Genomic DNA, 15,274 nt, shown 5'->3' on the forward strand with positions numbered 1-15,274 from the left:
CAAAGAGCACCAGTAGAAACTGGTATAAGTATCTCCAAGAAGTCCATGGGGACTCCAAGTTGCAAATGCCATTGCAACCATTCCTCTGAGGGAGCTTCTGGCCTTGCGGCTGCCATTTTACATACCTAACGATCCTCAAGCGTGCATTTAGAGTCTCTTAGCAGAATTTCCTCCAGCATTATTTATGCCACCACCCTCCTTTCACACTATACTCTTTTCCTGGGTAGAAGTAATGCTTCCATTCCATCTCAGACTTTATTTAGTCCCTAAGATCTTGTATTCCATAAATAGAATGCTTCCTTCCAGATTCCCTGAATTAAACAATCCCTAATGCATAGCATGCAAGGAAGTTCTAGATGGCATCTACATGCACTCCCTCAGTGCTAAGGAGTAATGATTAAGAGGCAAGATTAACATTTATGAAAAACAAATTAGATGCCATAATTTTATAGGTGCTTTACAATCCTTACTTTGTTTAATTTTTCAACCAAAACCCTATAAACTAGGTAATATCAAATTTTGCAGATTTCAAAAATTAAATAGATTAACTTGCTCAAGGTCAGAGCTAGCAAATGTGATGTGATTTAAACCCAGCTCTGTTTTGACTCCAAAGCTTTTGCTTTCTTTACTAAAGCATATTCACACTGTAAATTCATGTTATGGCAAATTTGTTTTTCTTATGAGAAGATAAGATCAGCGTCCTAATAAACATTTTGTTAAATTCCTAACTACTATAAATCCATAGAGAAAAAGCTTCCATTCAGTTCTGTATTAAACTCACTATCGGCATTTATAAATGTTTGGATTATCTTTTTTTAACCAAAAGAACTTAAAGGAATTATTTAGATGCTAGACTTCATATTTAGCATATAAATGTATATTCTAGGGATGGTCATCGAAAACATGCCAGACCCCATTCGAAGAAATCTTAGTTCAATGAATCTGGGATGGGATTTGCAACCAGTATTTTAATATAGCTCAAAAGGAAAAGACCATCAATCAATCCCTATCCACCATTAGAGCAATAATCAATAGGAGCTGAACCCTAGACACTGATGGTCCTGATGGAAATCTTGAAGAGGATCCTGTGACCCTATTATAGCTCAAGATGGTAAAGGATTGAATGAACTTACAGGTGAGTTATGGACCAGGCCTATCTGCCTTCAACACTCGTTGTCAAACATCAAAGTTTAATTAAACAAGTTGTTCTAAATTGAGAAATGGGGAGTGGGGAAGGTGGAGAATTATTTATTTTTAAGAAAAATAGCATATATATGGGGGGGATTCCATTCCAGATTTGAAAATCTCCATGACGCTGTTCTAGACTAGGGAAAGGAAGCTTTAGCTCACAATGTTAATTTAACCTAAATAATGGGAAATATTTTATAATTAAAAGTGCTATCACTTCTCCCATAACTCTAGGCCTACAATATGATTTTAAGCACAGTTGATCCTTGAACAATGTGAGGGTTAGGGGCACTGACACCCCCGTGCAGTCGAAAATCAACATATAACTTTTGACTCCCCCAAAACTTAATTACTACAGAAGCCTTTCTGATAACATAAACAGTTGATTAACACATATTTTGTATGTTATATGTATTATACTCTATATTCTTATGATAAAGTAAGCTGGAGAAAGAAAATGTTATTAAGAAAATCACAAGGAAAATACATTTCTAGTACTGTTCTTTACTTATTGAAAAAAATCCTCATGTAAATTGACCCATGCAATTCAAACCTGTGTTGTTCAAGGGTCAGCTGTTAATTATCAATTAGTATTTATTTTAAACTAATAATGTAAGCTACTGGTTAATAGTAACCAAAACAAAAACACTCTGTTGACAAAGTCAAGAGTCAATGAAATCCACCATGTTTAGAAAACTATGATGAATCTAAGGAGTAAAGGGGGAAATGTAGAAAGACCAAGTGAAAAAAAAGGTTAATACTACAAAAAAAGTTAGCAAGCGTGCATAATAAAATACCTTGAAGACCCAAACCTTAATCTAAAGATGTAAATATATATATATATCTACCAGCATTCATAGGTAATTAGCCAAGTCAAAGAAGCTAGTGGGGGGGTGGAGGTGGAGTAAGGGGTAGGGGAGAAAGTATCTTATAAATGAAAGAACTATAACCTGTGAAAACAGGAAAGCCCACAAAATATGCTAAGTCATGTGACAACTTGAAAGAAGACAGTTTAAGAACTAATTTCAGGAATACTGAAAGGAATTTCAAAATGAGTAGTTCGGCATTTCTTGTATAAGGCAAAAAAATTGGGAGCTTAGTGGGATTTCTTGATATAGTCAACAGAGAGAAGAGACCATTTATGGAGGGATAAGGGATTGGTCTGTAGCCTATTCGGTCTCCTTCTCTTCCATTTCCTCATTTCCCCATTTTTGACATGTCTCTGTTAAGTCAACACAATATGGAGATGAAGTTCGTGTTTACATGCAAGTAAAACATAAACATTTTTTAAATGCCTTGTTCCTGGTTTATTTATACAACTGAAGTTAACTTCTCATTGTTTTAAATATTTTAGCTGCAAAATTAAATTTCTTTTTACTTGTTTGTAAGCCTTTGATCACCCCCCACTCCACCATGTGAAGAGGGAGAAGTTTCTCACAAAAATCTATTGTCTTTGTCTACCCAAATATAAAATCCATGATCCTCTCTGTAAATAGAGAGAATATATTTATATTCAAATGCCAAAGGAAATCACAGAACAGTATTTATTTGAATACCTAATATCCTACGAAAATGCATGTAGAGAACCAATTAATATTTGTATCATTAGACAAGAAAAAAATAAAAGCTTTTAACTGAGGCACCGAGAATTCAGGGACAAGTAATAAGATTACAGATAATAATTGTAGGCTGGAATTTAGAGAGAATCTGAAGTTCTCAATGCCACTAGAATCCCATTTCCCTCTCTTAGTGCCTTTCTACCCTTTCTCTTTCCTCCCATACTCCAGGTTGGTGAAATCTTTTCCCTATGGGCAATTCCCTTCTAATTAATCTTACCTGAGTTTGGGGCTCTTCAAGATTGGAAGACTGAGGACTAAACAAGATTGGGAAAAATCATTCCTCCAAATCTCACTTGGAGGAAAGCATGGGAAGCTGACGAAGAGAAAACATAGCCCATCCTCTTTACTCACTGATTCCATATTTGAGAATTCACCTACTTGTTAACATTTATTTATAACCCCCAAATCGATACTTGCAGCACTCTCCTAGTCATTCACAGACAAGCATAGAGCTGTGAAAAAATCTGAGTTGCCTGGTGTGCACATTCCCAGTTGAGAATGAACAAAGCAACACTCTGCCTTCTTCTTTCAGCTCTCATACTGTAAACAAGTATCTTTTTCATGGTCTGTTTAGTGCTGCATTTCTTTTTCTTTCTTTTTTTTTTTTCATTTTTGTGATTTTTGTTGGTGCTTTCACTGTTTAAAATGGCCCCCAAGTGTAGTGCTGAAATGCTGTCTATTGTTCCTAAGTGTAAAAAGGTCTGACACAGAAATTACGTGTGTCAGATAAGCTTTGTTCAGGCAGAAGTTATAGTGCTGTTGGCCATGAGTTCAATGCTAATGCATCAATAATATATATTAAATGAGACCTTTTCAAATAAAATAAAACAAGTTATGTATTGACTGACTGATGAAAATGTCAAGACCAAAGAGTTGCAGGACCCTAGCCCTATGTTTCCTTAGGAGCAACTGGTTCAGTATTCACTAATTCAGTGTTGTGGTGACTTTACAGAACATACCTACTACAAATAATGAGAATTACTGTACCTACATGTGCATATCATAAAAGATTAACCTCCCCCCCACCATTCTAATGCTCTGTAATTTCAGGCTGAAGAAGCAAATTAAACTCTTCTCTATTCAAGAACATGTCTTTGGAGTTTGTTCTTAAACTCTATAACTATATTCACAATATTTGATCTATACTTTCAAATTTTATGAAAAGCCACTACATACAAATTTATCAACCAGCAGCAACTCCAAAGGAGTACGTTCTAAAAGCATCTCTGTCTTATTTAGCACTTGCCTGCTTTATAATGGCCACACATCCTTCACTTTACACGCAGATATACAATGTGGCATCATTTGCTATCTAATGGGAAGATATGCTTCATATTTAACATCTGTCCCATTAAATAGAGCCAATTTAAACAGTTCATCCTATAGAATTATAAAATTGGAATATTTTGTTCTACATCACCAAGACCCTCTCTTTCTTGAGGTTTGCATATGCTACCAGACAGGATAAAGCAAAGTGATAATAAATAAAGACTGAAAACCAATCCCTCCAAACTAACCTAGGACAATCATTTTAAACACTCCTTTACAAAGGTATGCCTATAATTAGAAAACCACCGATAGTGTTCCTTAAATGGCAATGTAGTCGTGATAAAAAAAGATGACTGATGGCGAGAAACTCAAAGGCCTGGTCTGTTGTCAGGTTACCAGTGTTGACACTCTTCCCACTTACCTTCTTTAATGCTTTGACTAAATCTGCATAATCGCCTGCTTCCAGTTTGGGATTTTTCACTAGAACTTCTACAGCCTCCAGAGCTTCTTTCCTCTCTTGCCATTTTTTTGCTTCCTGCAAGACACAGAATGAGTCACTTGTAGAGCAGAAACTAGGAGGAAAAATTAAAAAATAAAAGTCTATTTCTCACATGCTCCTAATTCAAAGATACATAATTAGTTTTTGTTTCAGAAACTTTTTTCTAAAGCTGGTTAAAAAAACAAAACTGCCAAACTGTGCAGCCCATCAGAATGTTTTGCTCATATATATAAAATTTTGTTCATACATAGTAAGTACTTTCATAACATTTCATAACCCTAGAGTTCTATAAGTAAAAGAATGGGATGCCATCGACTAAATGTTAGTAAGCAAGTATTAACAGAAAACATTGCTAGAAAGTGTTTCTAGCATATGTCATAGTAGCACAACTATAGGAGAAAGAAATTTACATACTGACAACATTAAAAAGATCAGAAAAAGACAATCACATAACCAACAACCAAAACTGCTCTAATCCTGGAGATCAGTTTTATACGGTTGTGGTACAATGCTAATTGTTTTGTTTTATGGCCATAAAGCAGAAAATATTTCACTAGAGATCAAGCAATCATTCAATAATTTTGCATACCCACTATTTGAAAGAACTGGGGATACAACAAAGATGACAAACTTGCCACCCTGGAGGAGATTACAGTACGATTTAATTTACCAAGTATTTCTTAATCAGAAGTTAATGGGGGACTGAAGGAGCTTGTCAGCAGAGAGCTAGCAAGATCTGCAATAAATAACTACTAAATCATGGCCACTATGAAAAGAGAAGTACAAGCTGCTTTGGTATGGTAGCAAGAGGACTTAACCTACTTTAGGCTGACAGGTAGGATCTCCCCTAAAAAATGATCCTTAAGGTGAGACCTAGAGGATGAAGTATTATGGGATGGATCGGGAGAATGTTACAGACAGAAAGAACAGCATATGTTAAGGTCCAGAGTTTGAGGGGCGGGGGTGAGTGTAGCACACGTGATACTGGGAGAAGTTCAGGATGACAGGAGCACGGAGGGAGAGCAATTAGAGAAGGTAAGGTTGCAAGGCAAGCAGGGGGCCTCAAAGGTGCCTTAGGTGGCCTCGATCGCCATAGAATGACTTCAGACATCATATTAAACTCATGGAAGCCACTGGAAGGATTTCAGTGAGGCAATGATATGGGAAGATTTTTATTTTCAAAAATGATAGCCTTGATTACATTGGGAAATGTGATGGGAAGGAGACAAGGGCAGAGACAGGGAGTCTTACAAGAAGACTACCACGGCACATGGGGCAAGAGACGGTGGTGGTTGGGATAAGTTTCTTAGTTGGGGATAACTGTGTTTCTTGGGGTACATTTAGCATAGTCTGGAGACATTTTTGATTGTCAGACTTGAGGAATGGTATTACTGGTATCTGGTGGGTAAATTCCAGAGATGCTGCTAAACATCCCACAGCGCCCAGGACAGCCCCCCAAAACCAAGAAGTATCTGGCAAGAAATGCCAACAGTGCCAAGGTCAAGGAACCCTGCGGCAAAGTAGTGGCAGTGGGACGGAGAAAAGGAGATGAATTTGACAGATATTTAAAGGTAAAACCAGAGGACAATGAGGAAAAAGGAGATGTCAAGAATAATGTTATGGGTTTTGGCAAGACATGTTAAAAGAAAGTGCTAGAGTAGGTACACATACACAGCAGTATGTGAACAAAGAAGCAACCGATTCACTCTGTTAAGGAAGATACGGGGTGCAAAGGGGTGTGCCAGGAAAAGGGCTCAGTAGAACAATCTGATTATAATCAAGGAATTATTTAAAATGAAATAAATGAAAGAAGGTTACCATTACTTACAATTTTGTCATAAAAGTCTTTGGGAAGTTTGGAAAGAATTTCTACTGCTTCCAAAAGCTCATAAGCATCTATTTGTGGCACCTCATCACCATCGTCACCACCTTCCAGGAGAAAAACAAAACAAACCTTAAAAATGGATGGAAGGTTTTTACTTATCAAATAGTTATCACTCCTTTCCCACTCTGATGAAATCTTGATATAGATGGAATCAATTATTAATGCTATAAACAACCGATATTGTATTAAATGGCAGCCCTACAAAATGTGCCTAGTAAACATAGGTTCTTGAAGTAGGGCTTGTTCTTGCTAATTTTCATAGAAACCAGTGTTTAAAATGGGCTTACCTCCCTCAGCATCGCCCCCAGCTGACTGTTGCTGTTCCAATTTAGCTTCTAGTTCTTGTTGGGAACGCAGAAATCGACTTGGTTTAGGGGTACCTGTTGGCAATTTGACCCATTCTTCTTCTAGTTCTTTCAACTACAAATATCATAAAATATTTTTTAAAACATACCGACATCGTCACCATTTATATTTACTAACATCAGAACCCAATTTCTTATTTATGTGATTCTAACAGGGCAAAAACAAAAGATACACTTAAAGTGTATACATTTGGAAAAAAAAATGAAACAAGACGAAACCAGAGAGGAGACAAACTGTAAGAGACTCTTAATCTTAGGAAACAATCTGAGGGTTGCTGAAAGGGAGGGGTGGGGGTAGGGTAACTGGGTGATGGACACTGGGGAGGGTATGTGTGTAATGAGCATTGGGTATTATATAAGACTGATGAATCACAGACCTGTACCCCTGAAGCAAATAACACATTATATGTTAATTAACTGAATTTAAATTTTAAAAAATAAAATAAAATATACATTTGGTAACATAAACCAAACTGACATATTTACTACTGAAGATGTATGACTAAGCACTTAGAAAAAAGAATAAAATCCACTTTTTAGGACACTCATTAGTTCATGAATTCAGATATATTTGTATCAGATAAAGTCTCTAAAGCCAATTATAATAAAAAACAAATAAAATGTATGCTGAACAAACAGATATTAAGTACTGCCACCCAACAGCATTATAAAGGGATCTTTTACATTTCTATAGACTCAACACTGACATACTGGAATCACTGAATGCATGGTATTTAACTTAAGAGGACAACATAAAATTAGAGACAGTTATGTTCAGAAAAAAAAAAATCAACTGATTTCAAAATTAAGAATGAAAAATATAATGAATCATGGAACACCACATCAAAAACTAAGGATGTACTGTATGGTGACTAACATAACATAATAAAAAATTATTATTAAAATAAAGAATGAAAAATAATTATTTCTAAGGACAGAATATCAACAACAACAGGAAGGAAATACCTTCAATATCAGTCTTATGCAAAGACAACCAAAAAACCCTGTGCCTCACCTGGACAGAGTTTATATTTTGTAATGGGGGTCTCAGAGCATCCCGAATCCATCTGTAAATCTCCACAGCAATTAGTTTTGCTTCATCTCGAACAGCCTTTTCTCGAGACTCAAAGAGTTTTGGCAACACTTTGATAATTGGTTTAAGCAAGATGATTTTGGAACCAAATTCACTAGAAGTAAAACATTGGGGAAAAAAAACCCAACTTGTCAACATGCAATATATTTGAGTAGTGTTACCCTTCATTCACTCAAACGTAGTTCTGTACTTCCTATATACTAATAATTGAGATTTTTTAAGGCAGAAAAAAAAAAGGAGCTCCTAACATCTACGTTTAGATAATAATCTTCTAAGAGTGTTATTTAATGTCTAGGGTCCAGAATATAAAACTCTTAAAACTAACCTTCTAGGTAAACAGATTAGGGATAATTCAAATCTACAAAGGACCAAACTGGTGTAACATCTTATATACACACATATACATATAAAAGCTTAAAATCATAAACAAATCAGCTTATACATATTTAGATGAGTGAAATCTACTTGCAGTAAGTTTTTAATAGCTGTTATGATTACGGTGGTTCACTCAACTTGACAGCTCACTAATCCTGGTAGCATGTGTTTCATTCCTGACTTCAAAACTTATCACCTGTAACTCCAGGCAACCTAAATCTCTCTTTGCTTCAGTTTTGCATGGGGAAAACAGTTGCCTTCTGACTTCTTTTAAAAAGGTAGCACATTTAACCTTATATATTTGTCACATTTTATATTTTTAAGTTCCTAACTGGCCAAATTTAGCTTTCTGAGTCACTGCAAACATTTCTGCATAACTAATTCGGTAGCAAGAGGGATTCAATTATGAAACAACACCGACATACTGTAGAATGTATATACAGTTGGCCCTTGAACATCACAGGTTCAAATTGTGTGGGTCCTCTCAGACGTGGATGTTTTACAGTACAGTACTATAAATGTATTTTCTCTTCTTTATGATTTTTTTTAAAAAGATTTTATTTATTTGACACAGAGACAGAGAGAGTACAAGCAGGGGGAGTGGCAGGCAGAGGGAGAGGGAGAAGCAGACTCCCCGCTGAGCAGAAGGCAGATGTGACTCGATCCCAGGACCCTGGGATCATGACCTGAGCGGAAGGCAGAGGCTTAACTGACTGAGCCACCCAGGGGCCCTCTTCCTTAATGATTTTAATAACATTTTCTTCTCTCTAGCTTACTTTATAAGAATACAGTATATAATACAGATAATATACAAAATATGTTAATCGACAGTTTATGTTATTGCTAAGGCTTCCAGTAAACAGTAGGCTGTTAGTAGTTAGGTTTTGGGGAAGTCAAAATTTATACACAGATTTTTGACCGCATGGGGGTTGGCACCCCTAACCCCTGTGTTGTTCAAGGGTCAACTTATTTATCTACTATATTATTATTAATCTAATGTGTATAAATTTATCTCCTGTACACAAATGCAACAAACATTTTTAGTAATAGCTACTGACATATTCCAACTGGTTAGAGGAGACAAACAATACTCTCCTTCAGAAATGATATTTAAAAAGATACATGGTTATGTATCTATATACTTAATATAAATAACATAACATAAAATAAACAAGATGTTCGCCAAGATTTCCTTTAAAATCCCCTTTATTTTAATAGAAAAGAACATTTTAACTTGGCTCAGTTGACCTTTAAGGGCAAAGGAAAAATAAGAACTTAGGGTTATGAAACAGGGCACTCAGCACCGTGCCTAAAGAAACTAACATTTGGGATCTCAGTGTCTTCCTTTACATTATCAGTTTTGCTTCATTAGATTTTTTTGTTTCGCTATCCTGGCCTACCAAAAGATATAAGAAAAACCTACAGAAAAGGTCCACATGGAAAACAGATAACAAAACAAAACCTAATCGCGATACTAAACATATTACTACAGAAAACCATCTATGGGGGTGCCTGGATGGCTCAGTCAGTTAGGTTAAGCATTTGCCTTTGGCTCGGGTCATGATCTCAGGGTCCTGGGATTGAGGCCTGAATCAGGCTCCCCGCTCAGTGGAGAGTCTGCTTCTCCCTCTCTCTCTGCCCCTCCCCCTCCACTTGTGCTAGCTCGCTCTTGGTCTCTCTCAAATAAATAAATAAAATTTAAAAAAGAAAGAAAAGAAAAGAAAAAAAGAAAGGAAGGAAGGAAGGAAGGAAGGAAGGAAGGAAGGAAGAAAACAAACCCCCTATGGGTTCTAGAAGCCTACTTTAGGGGCCACAAAACATTTCTGATTTCCTGAAGCTCTCACAAGCACAGGTAGTGTGAGTAGTTTGAGGAAGTTCTGGAACCTAGGATTGAACAGTTTGGCCTCAAGGTTCTTGAAGGTCCCAGAGAGCTATCTAATTCTACTATAGATTCTGAGATGCCTTAGGACAAATAAACAACCACAGAGCGATGGAACTAAACTACAACATCTGTAAGGAAGACAGAAGAAGATAAACCTAACTTGCTCTTTTTCTACACTTAATTTTCCCAGTTAGCTTAAAAGTAAAATAACCAGAGTTTACAGCATTCTGGATTAGAAACTTCTAGTTTAAAGGCATATTATAGGGGTGCCTAAGTGGTTCAGTAGGTTAAGCGTCTGTCTCTGCCTTTGGCTCAGGTCATGATCTCAGGGTCCTGGGACTGAGCCCCGCGTTGGGCTCCCTGCTGAGGAGGGAGTCTGATTCTCCTTCTACCCTCTACCCCTTCCCCTGCTCATGCTCTCTCTCTCTCAAATAAATAAAATCTGTAAAGGTTGATTATAGCATAATATATATTTAAATTAAGAGATCCACTACTAAGGACAGAACATATCTACAGAGATAAACAGTCTTTAATTTTTTTTTAGATTTTATTTTTAAGTAATCTCTACACCCAACATGAGGCTTGAACTCGAAACCCCAAGATCAATCAAGAGTCGTATGCTCCACCAACTGAGCCAGCCAGGCACCCCGAGATAAGCATAGTCTTGATAACCAAATCAATTCAATAAATTTCTAAGATGACAGATTGAGCACACTATTTACTGCTCATAAAAAAACACCTACTATATCATAGTAAGCTTGAAATGAGGAAAAATTTATTACACAAGAACCTAAGTGAAAGTCAGATTTTATAAAAGAACTTTATGAACCAAGCAAAAGATAATGTGAAAGTTTAAGACTTATAAATTGAGGATCATTTAACAAAATTTAGGAATTTTGATATTTCCACATTAGATAAACACCAAAGGCAGCATTTTCTCCAAGAAGTAGGTCAGACACAAAATCGCAAGAGAGCTGAGTTGGGATGATCTTCACTCCCATAGGTCACACATTTAGGATTTCACTAGAGCTGCTTTCTAAAGTTTCTCATGTGGAGAGTAATGGGGACAGGATATCAGATTAGAAGAACTGCCAAATCAGAACAAACTAGTGGTTTGTCTAATTCAGATTTCCATAGCAAATTACAGCCACTTGTTCCTGAAAGAGATCTTATTCATGAAAAACTTCACTGCTAAACAAGAGATTCTAGCGTTGAAAATAACTTATTGCATAAGAGTCAAAGTTATTTTCTATTTGCTATTGCTGGGCTTCTGTTTAAAGGCATATAGCATTTACTTCTACTTTACTAAAAAGGCATCTAATCAAAGGTCTGCTTTAGCAAATAAACAGTGTTTAGCCAACATTTCAAAGTACATAAATATGCTTGAGGATAACAAGAGGACTGCTTTAAATATCCTGAGGAGTGCTTTTCCACGAAAAGGCCAATTCCTAATTTGAGAACAGGTCAGAAATCTCCCCTGCTCATCTTCATTAGAAGGGGATTTAGACAAAATAACTATGCAACACAACTTGAAGGCTAAAATTACTGAATAGAAAGCGCCACACTTGAGGAATGACTTTAGCTTTCCCAGGTCAATTTTCCTGGTTGACGTGGCATGCCAAGTCCAGTCTAGCAGTTTTCGTTTCTGTTTAAGCCAGGAACTCAAACTCAATTGAGATAATCTAGTTCACAGAACTAAAGCAACAAGTCTTACCTTAAGGCTTTCCTCAGTGTCTCTATGCAGGCCACTACGATCTTGGGGTTCTTGTTGTCTAGGCCTTTTAGCAGCTCTTCTTGCACAGCCTCTCCTTTCTCAATCTCTATGTACATTAGACAAATCTCAATGCCTAGCTCCTTGGCTTTGGCTTTGGGTTGGTTGAACACTTTACTCACAACACCCGACACAACTTCACCTGTGGTTCTGTAATACAGAATACAAACCACCACCACACAGAAACACACTTTAGTAGAAAGAGCTGAAAAAGGTGATGGTGGGGGGATGACAAATACTTTTTAAAATGCTTAGAAATAAAGTAAATGAGTCTCTACTTTTATTTAAATTTATGTTCAAGAATATGAAAGACAAACTTACATAAACCATAAAAGTTTAAGACATGTCACACCAGGCAGTGACACAGAACGATATCTTCTCTTTATAAATGTAGAAAATTCAAATAAGAAAGCAAAAATCCCTTGACATCCCATTACCCAGAGAAAACTACTTTCAACTATTTGGTATTTATCCTTCCAGATTTATCTCTCTATACGCATGGACAGATAAATAGATATACATACAGATATATTTTTTAAAAAAACAGGATTACAGAGTTCTTGGTTTTGAAATTTTTTTAAAAGGTCATTTTAAACATTTCTTAGAACAAGAGAATTTCTTCACAGAGGGGATGGATACGTATCTTTAATAACAAAAGGCTGCTCCTGATTCGTTGGCAAGATTTTATAGTACCTTTACTACTTTGAGTCTCTTCTAAATTAAATAAAACCTGTACCATTAGAAATCAGAGTGGGTTGGGACTACCTGCATTTGTCAAAAAAGTTCCTGGTATCAGAAGAAAAATGCAATTTTAAAAAAAGCCATGTTCTCATTAATGGCAAGGGAAACTGATAACAGAACTGTCAGGTTAATGATTGTCTTTATTGGTATGATCTTCGAAGCAAGTCAAGTATATATTTCTTGTGCAATTAAGTTGAAGGTCCCCCCCCCTTTTTAATGGAGGGCTCCTTTCAATGACATCAAGACTAACATTAGAAAACCAGATGTCTGAGGTATGGGAGAGTGGGTGATTAAAAACCTGGATCATCTGAAGCTCAAGTCAAATTGGCCAGGTGTCACAGAGGTTGTTTAGTTAGCAACACCTCTCCTAAGAGACAAAAATGCCTAATCACCAGAGAGAAAGATGTGTTTCTCAGATCACCTCGTTGGGAAGCCTTGTAGAAAGAGATTTTTGTAATACCCAAATGCTTTTCAGTGAAATTCTGATAATTCCTTTGCTAACACCCTCAACTTTCTTCTAAAAGTTACTAGAGATTTTCCCTCTGGTTTAAAGTTAATTTCCATACAAAAGGCTCAAAAGTAAACTCACTTGCTCATCAAACCTTAAGGTATGGTTTTCAAGATTTTGTTTCTAATTTGCTCCTCTTTAGAGATCACATGTACCATTTAGATTTCTGAGAATAGATAAATACCAAATTAAAAACAAGTACCAAGGCGCTACGAAAGTAAGAAAATTAGTATCTTCTAAAAGTGCTAATAACTAAGGACAACAATCCACAAATATACATAAATTAATCGATGCAGCACCAGACAAGGGTTTTACCAGAATAGTTGGAAAGAAACAACTTACTTTCCTGCTACATGGGCATTTTCAACATAAACAAGTGCAGCTTCTAATCCTTTCAACTGAACCACTGCATTGGAATCAGTCACAAATTTTTTGATCAGTCCTAAAAATTTGGACCATTCTGGGCTCTTTTCATCCTTTATTTTCTGGAAGATCTTCAGGGCCTCTTCATACCCACTTAACCTTGCTTTCCAGAGCTAAAAGAAAAGTATTTTGAAACAAAACACAATTTAATGATATTATTATCTACTGTTAATGGGGTGGGGGGATGACTACCCTATACCAGGTAATTTGAATAAAGGACCCCATGATTAGAAACAAAAAGGTTTAAGAAATTCAGAGTTTTCAAAGATTAGCTTATAAACTTTTTCTCGTAAGTGTTCAATATTTGCAATATTCTTCCAAGGCCATCTAGAATTACTAACAACCCACTATAAATGTATCCTACTTTGTATCCAAGTATTAGTTTTTCCTTTTTTATAATACGTAACTTACAATTAAAGATGTAATGATTCAAAAATGAGATATCACAGGCACCTAGGTGGCTAAGGCAGTTAAGCGGCCATCCAACTCCTGATTTCAGTTCAGGTCATGATCTCAGGGTTGTGAGATGGAGACCCATGTCAGGCTCTGCGATCAGTAAGAATCTGCTTGAGATTCTCCCCCCCCCTCTCTCTCTGCCCCTCCCCTTACTCACTCGAGCACGCGCGCGCATACGCGCTCTCTCTCTAATAAAGTCTTTAAAAAAAAATGAGAAATCATCCTACTGAAACTGTCTAATCTCCAAAGCATGTTGTTTCTCAGTTGTATTGTGTAATCACCAGGCAGCTCTATACTGTACCACAGAGTGTAAAGTGCTGACAAAACAAGCCAATGACACCGAAATCTGAGTTCCAGGAAAGTCTTACCTTGTGTTCACATTTCTGATCAACCGGCAATTTCATCCACTCACTGTCATCTCCCATTGTGCTTCCAGTTTCTCCTCAGAATTAAGAGTAATTCCTGGTCAGACAGAAATGGTACTTAGTTAAGTTTAGCAGTCAAGCAGTCTTGTAGACAAAATGACTTTTCTGAGATTATTATTTTATCACGCGTGCACCAATAAGAATAAAAAAGCTCACTCTTTGGTCGAATGCCCATTTAATTCTATTAATCGAACATTTAAAAAGTGAAAGAAAAAAGTTAACCAAAAAGTCTAAATGAGGAGCGCCTTGGCTGGCTTAGTCAGTAGAACATATGACTGTTAATCTCAGGGGTGTGAGTTCAAGCCCCACGTTGGGTGTAGAGATTACGTACATAAATAAAACTTAAAAAAAAAAAAAACACACGACACATATATTTTCGAAATGGCAACTTCCTAGGTGTATATAACAAAGCCAGGATAAAACTGAAGAGCTGAGCTACCTGGCCTTTAAAAGGGCAAGAAAAGAGTTTCAAAGAAAAGTCATACATGCAAATGTTAACCTAAAATTCCTTTAGAAAATAATCAATATGGAAAAATCTCAGTGTTACCCAGCTCTCTATTTCTGGTAAATATGACTCGAGACAGTATGATTACATAACCTAGTAAAAAAATTAAACCCCTGAATGAACCATTCCTTCATAAACTTTATATCATTTTTTAGTTAGGTTTACATTCCTTTAACAACTTTATGCTATTCGTTTAGATAATACCTTTTTATTGGATTATAAAAGTAATGTAGGTCAACTGCAGAAAATCTGGAAGGTAGACAAAATACA

The 15,274-nt window shown here is 36.3% G+C and overlaps 1 protein-coding gene across 3 annotated transcripts in view; it reads right to left on the reverse strand.

Annotated features, from left to right (window-relative positions):
* Nucleotides 1-15,274, reverse strand: part of CKAP5 (cytoskeleton associated protein 5) — a 107,880-nt gene that overhangs the window by 56,208 nt on the left and 36,398 nt on the right. For all 3 annotated transcript variants that reach the window (XM_026511986.4, XM_026511987.4, XM_044388977.3), the window contains exons 2-8: nt 14,443-14,536; nt 13,538-13,731; nt 11,890-12,096; nt 7,841-8,012; nt 6,748-6,880; nt 6,404-6,504; nt 4,498-4,611 (exon numbers count right to left, since the gene is read on the reverse strand). In XM_026511986.4, the coding sequence (XP_026367771.2) occupies nt 4,498-4,611; nt 6,404-6,504; nt 6,748-6,880; nt 7,841-8,012; nt 11,890-12,096; nt 13,538-13,731; nt 14,443-14,499 (978 nt within the window). In that variant the 5' untranslated portion in view covers nt 14,500-14,536. The remainder of the gene's footprint in view (nt 1-4,497; nt 4,612-6,403; nt 6,505-6,747; nt 6,881-7,840; nt 8,013-11,889; nt 12,097-13,537; nt 13,732-14,442; nt 14,537-15,274) is intronic.

Source organism: Ursus arctos, unplaced genomic scaffold (assembly GCF_023065955.2).
Source record: "Ursus arctos isolate Adak ecotype North America unplaced genomic scaffold, UrsArc2.0 scaffold_23, whole genome shotgun sequence".
Taxonomy (NCBI): Eukaryota; Metazoa; Chordata; class Mammalia; order Carnivora; family Ursidae; genus Ursus; species Ursus arctos.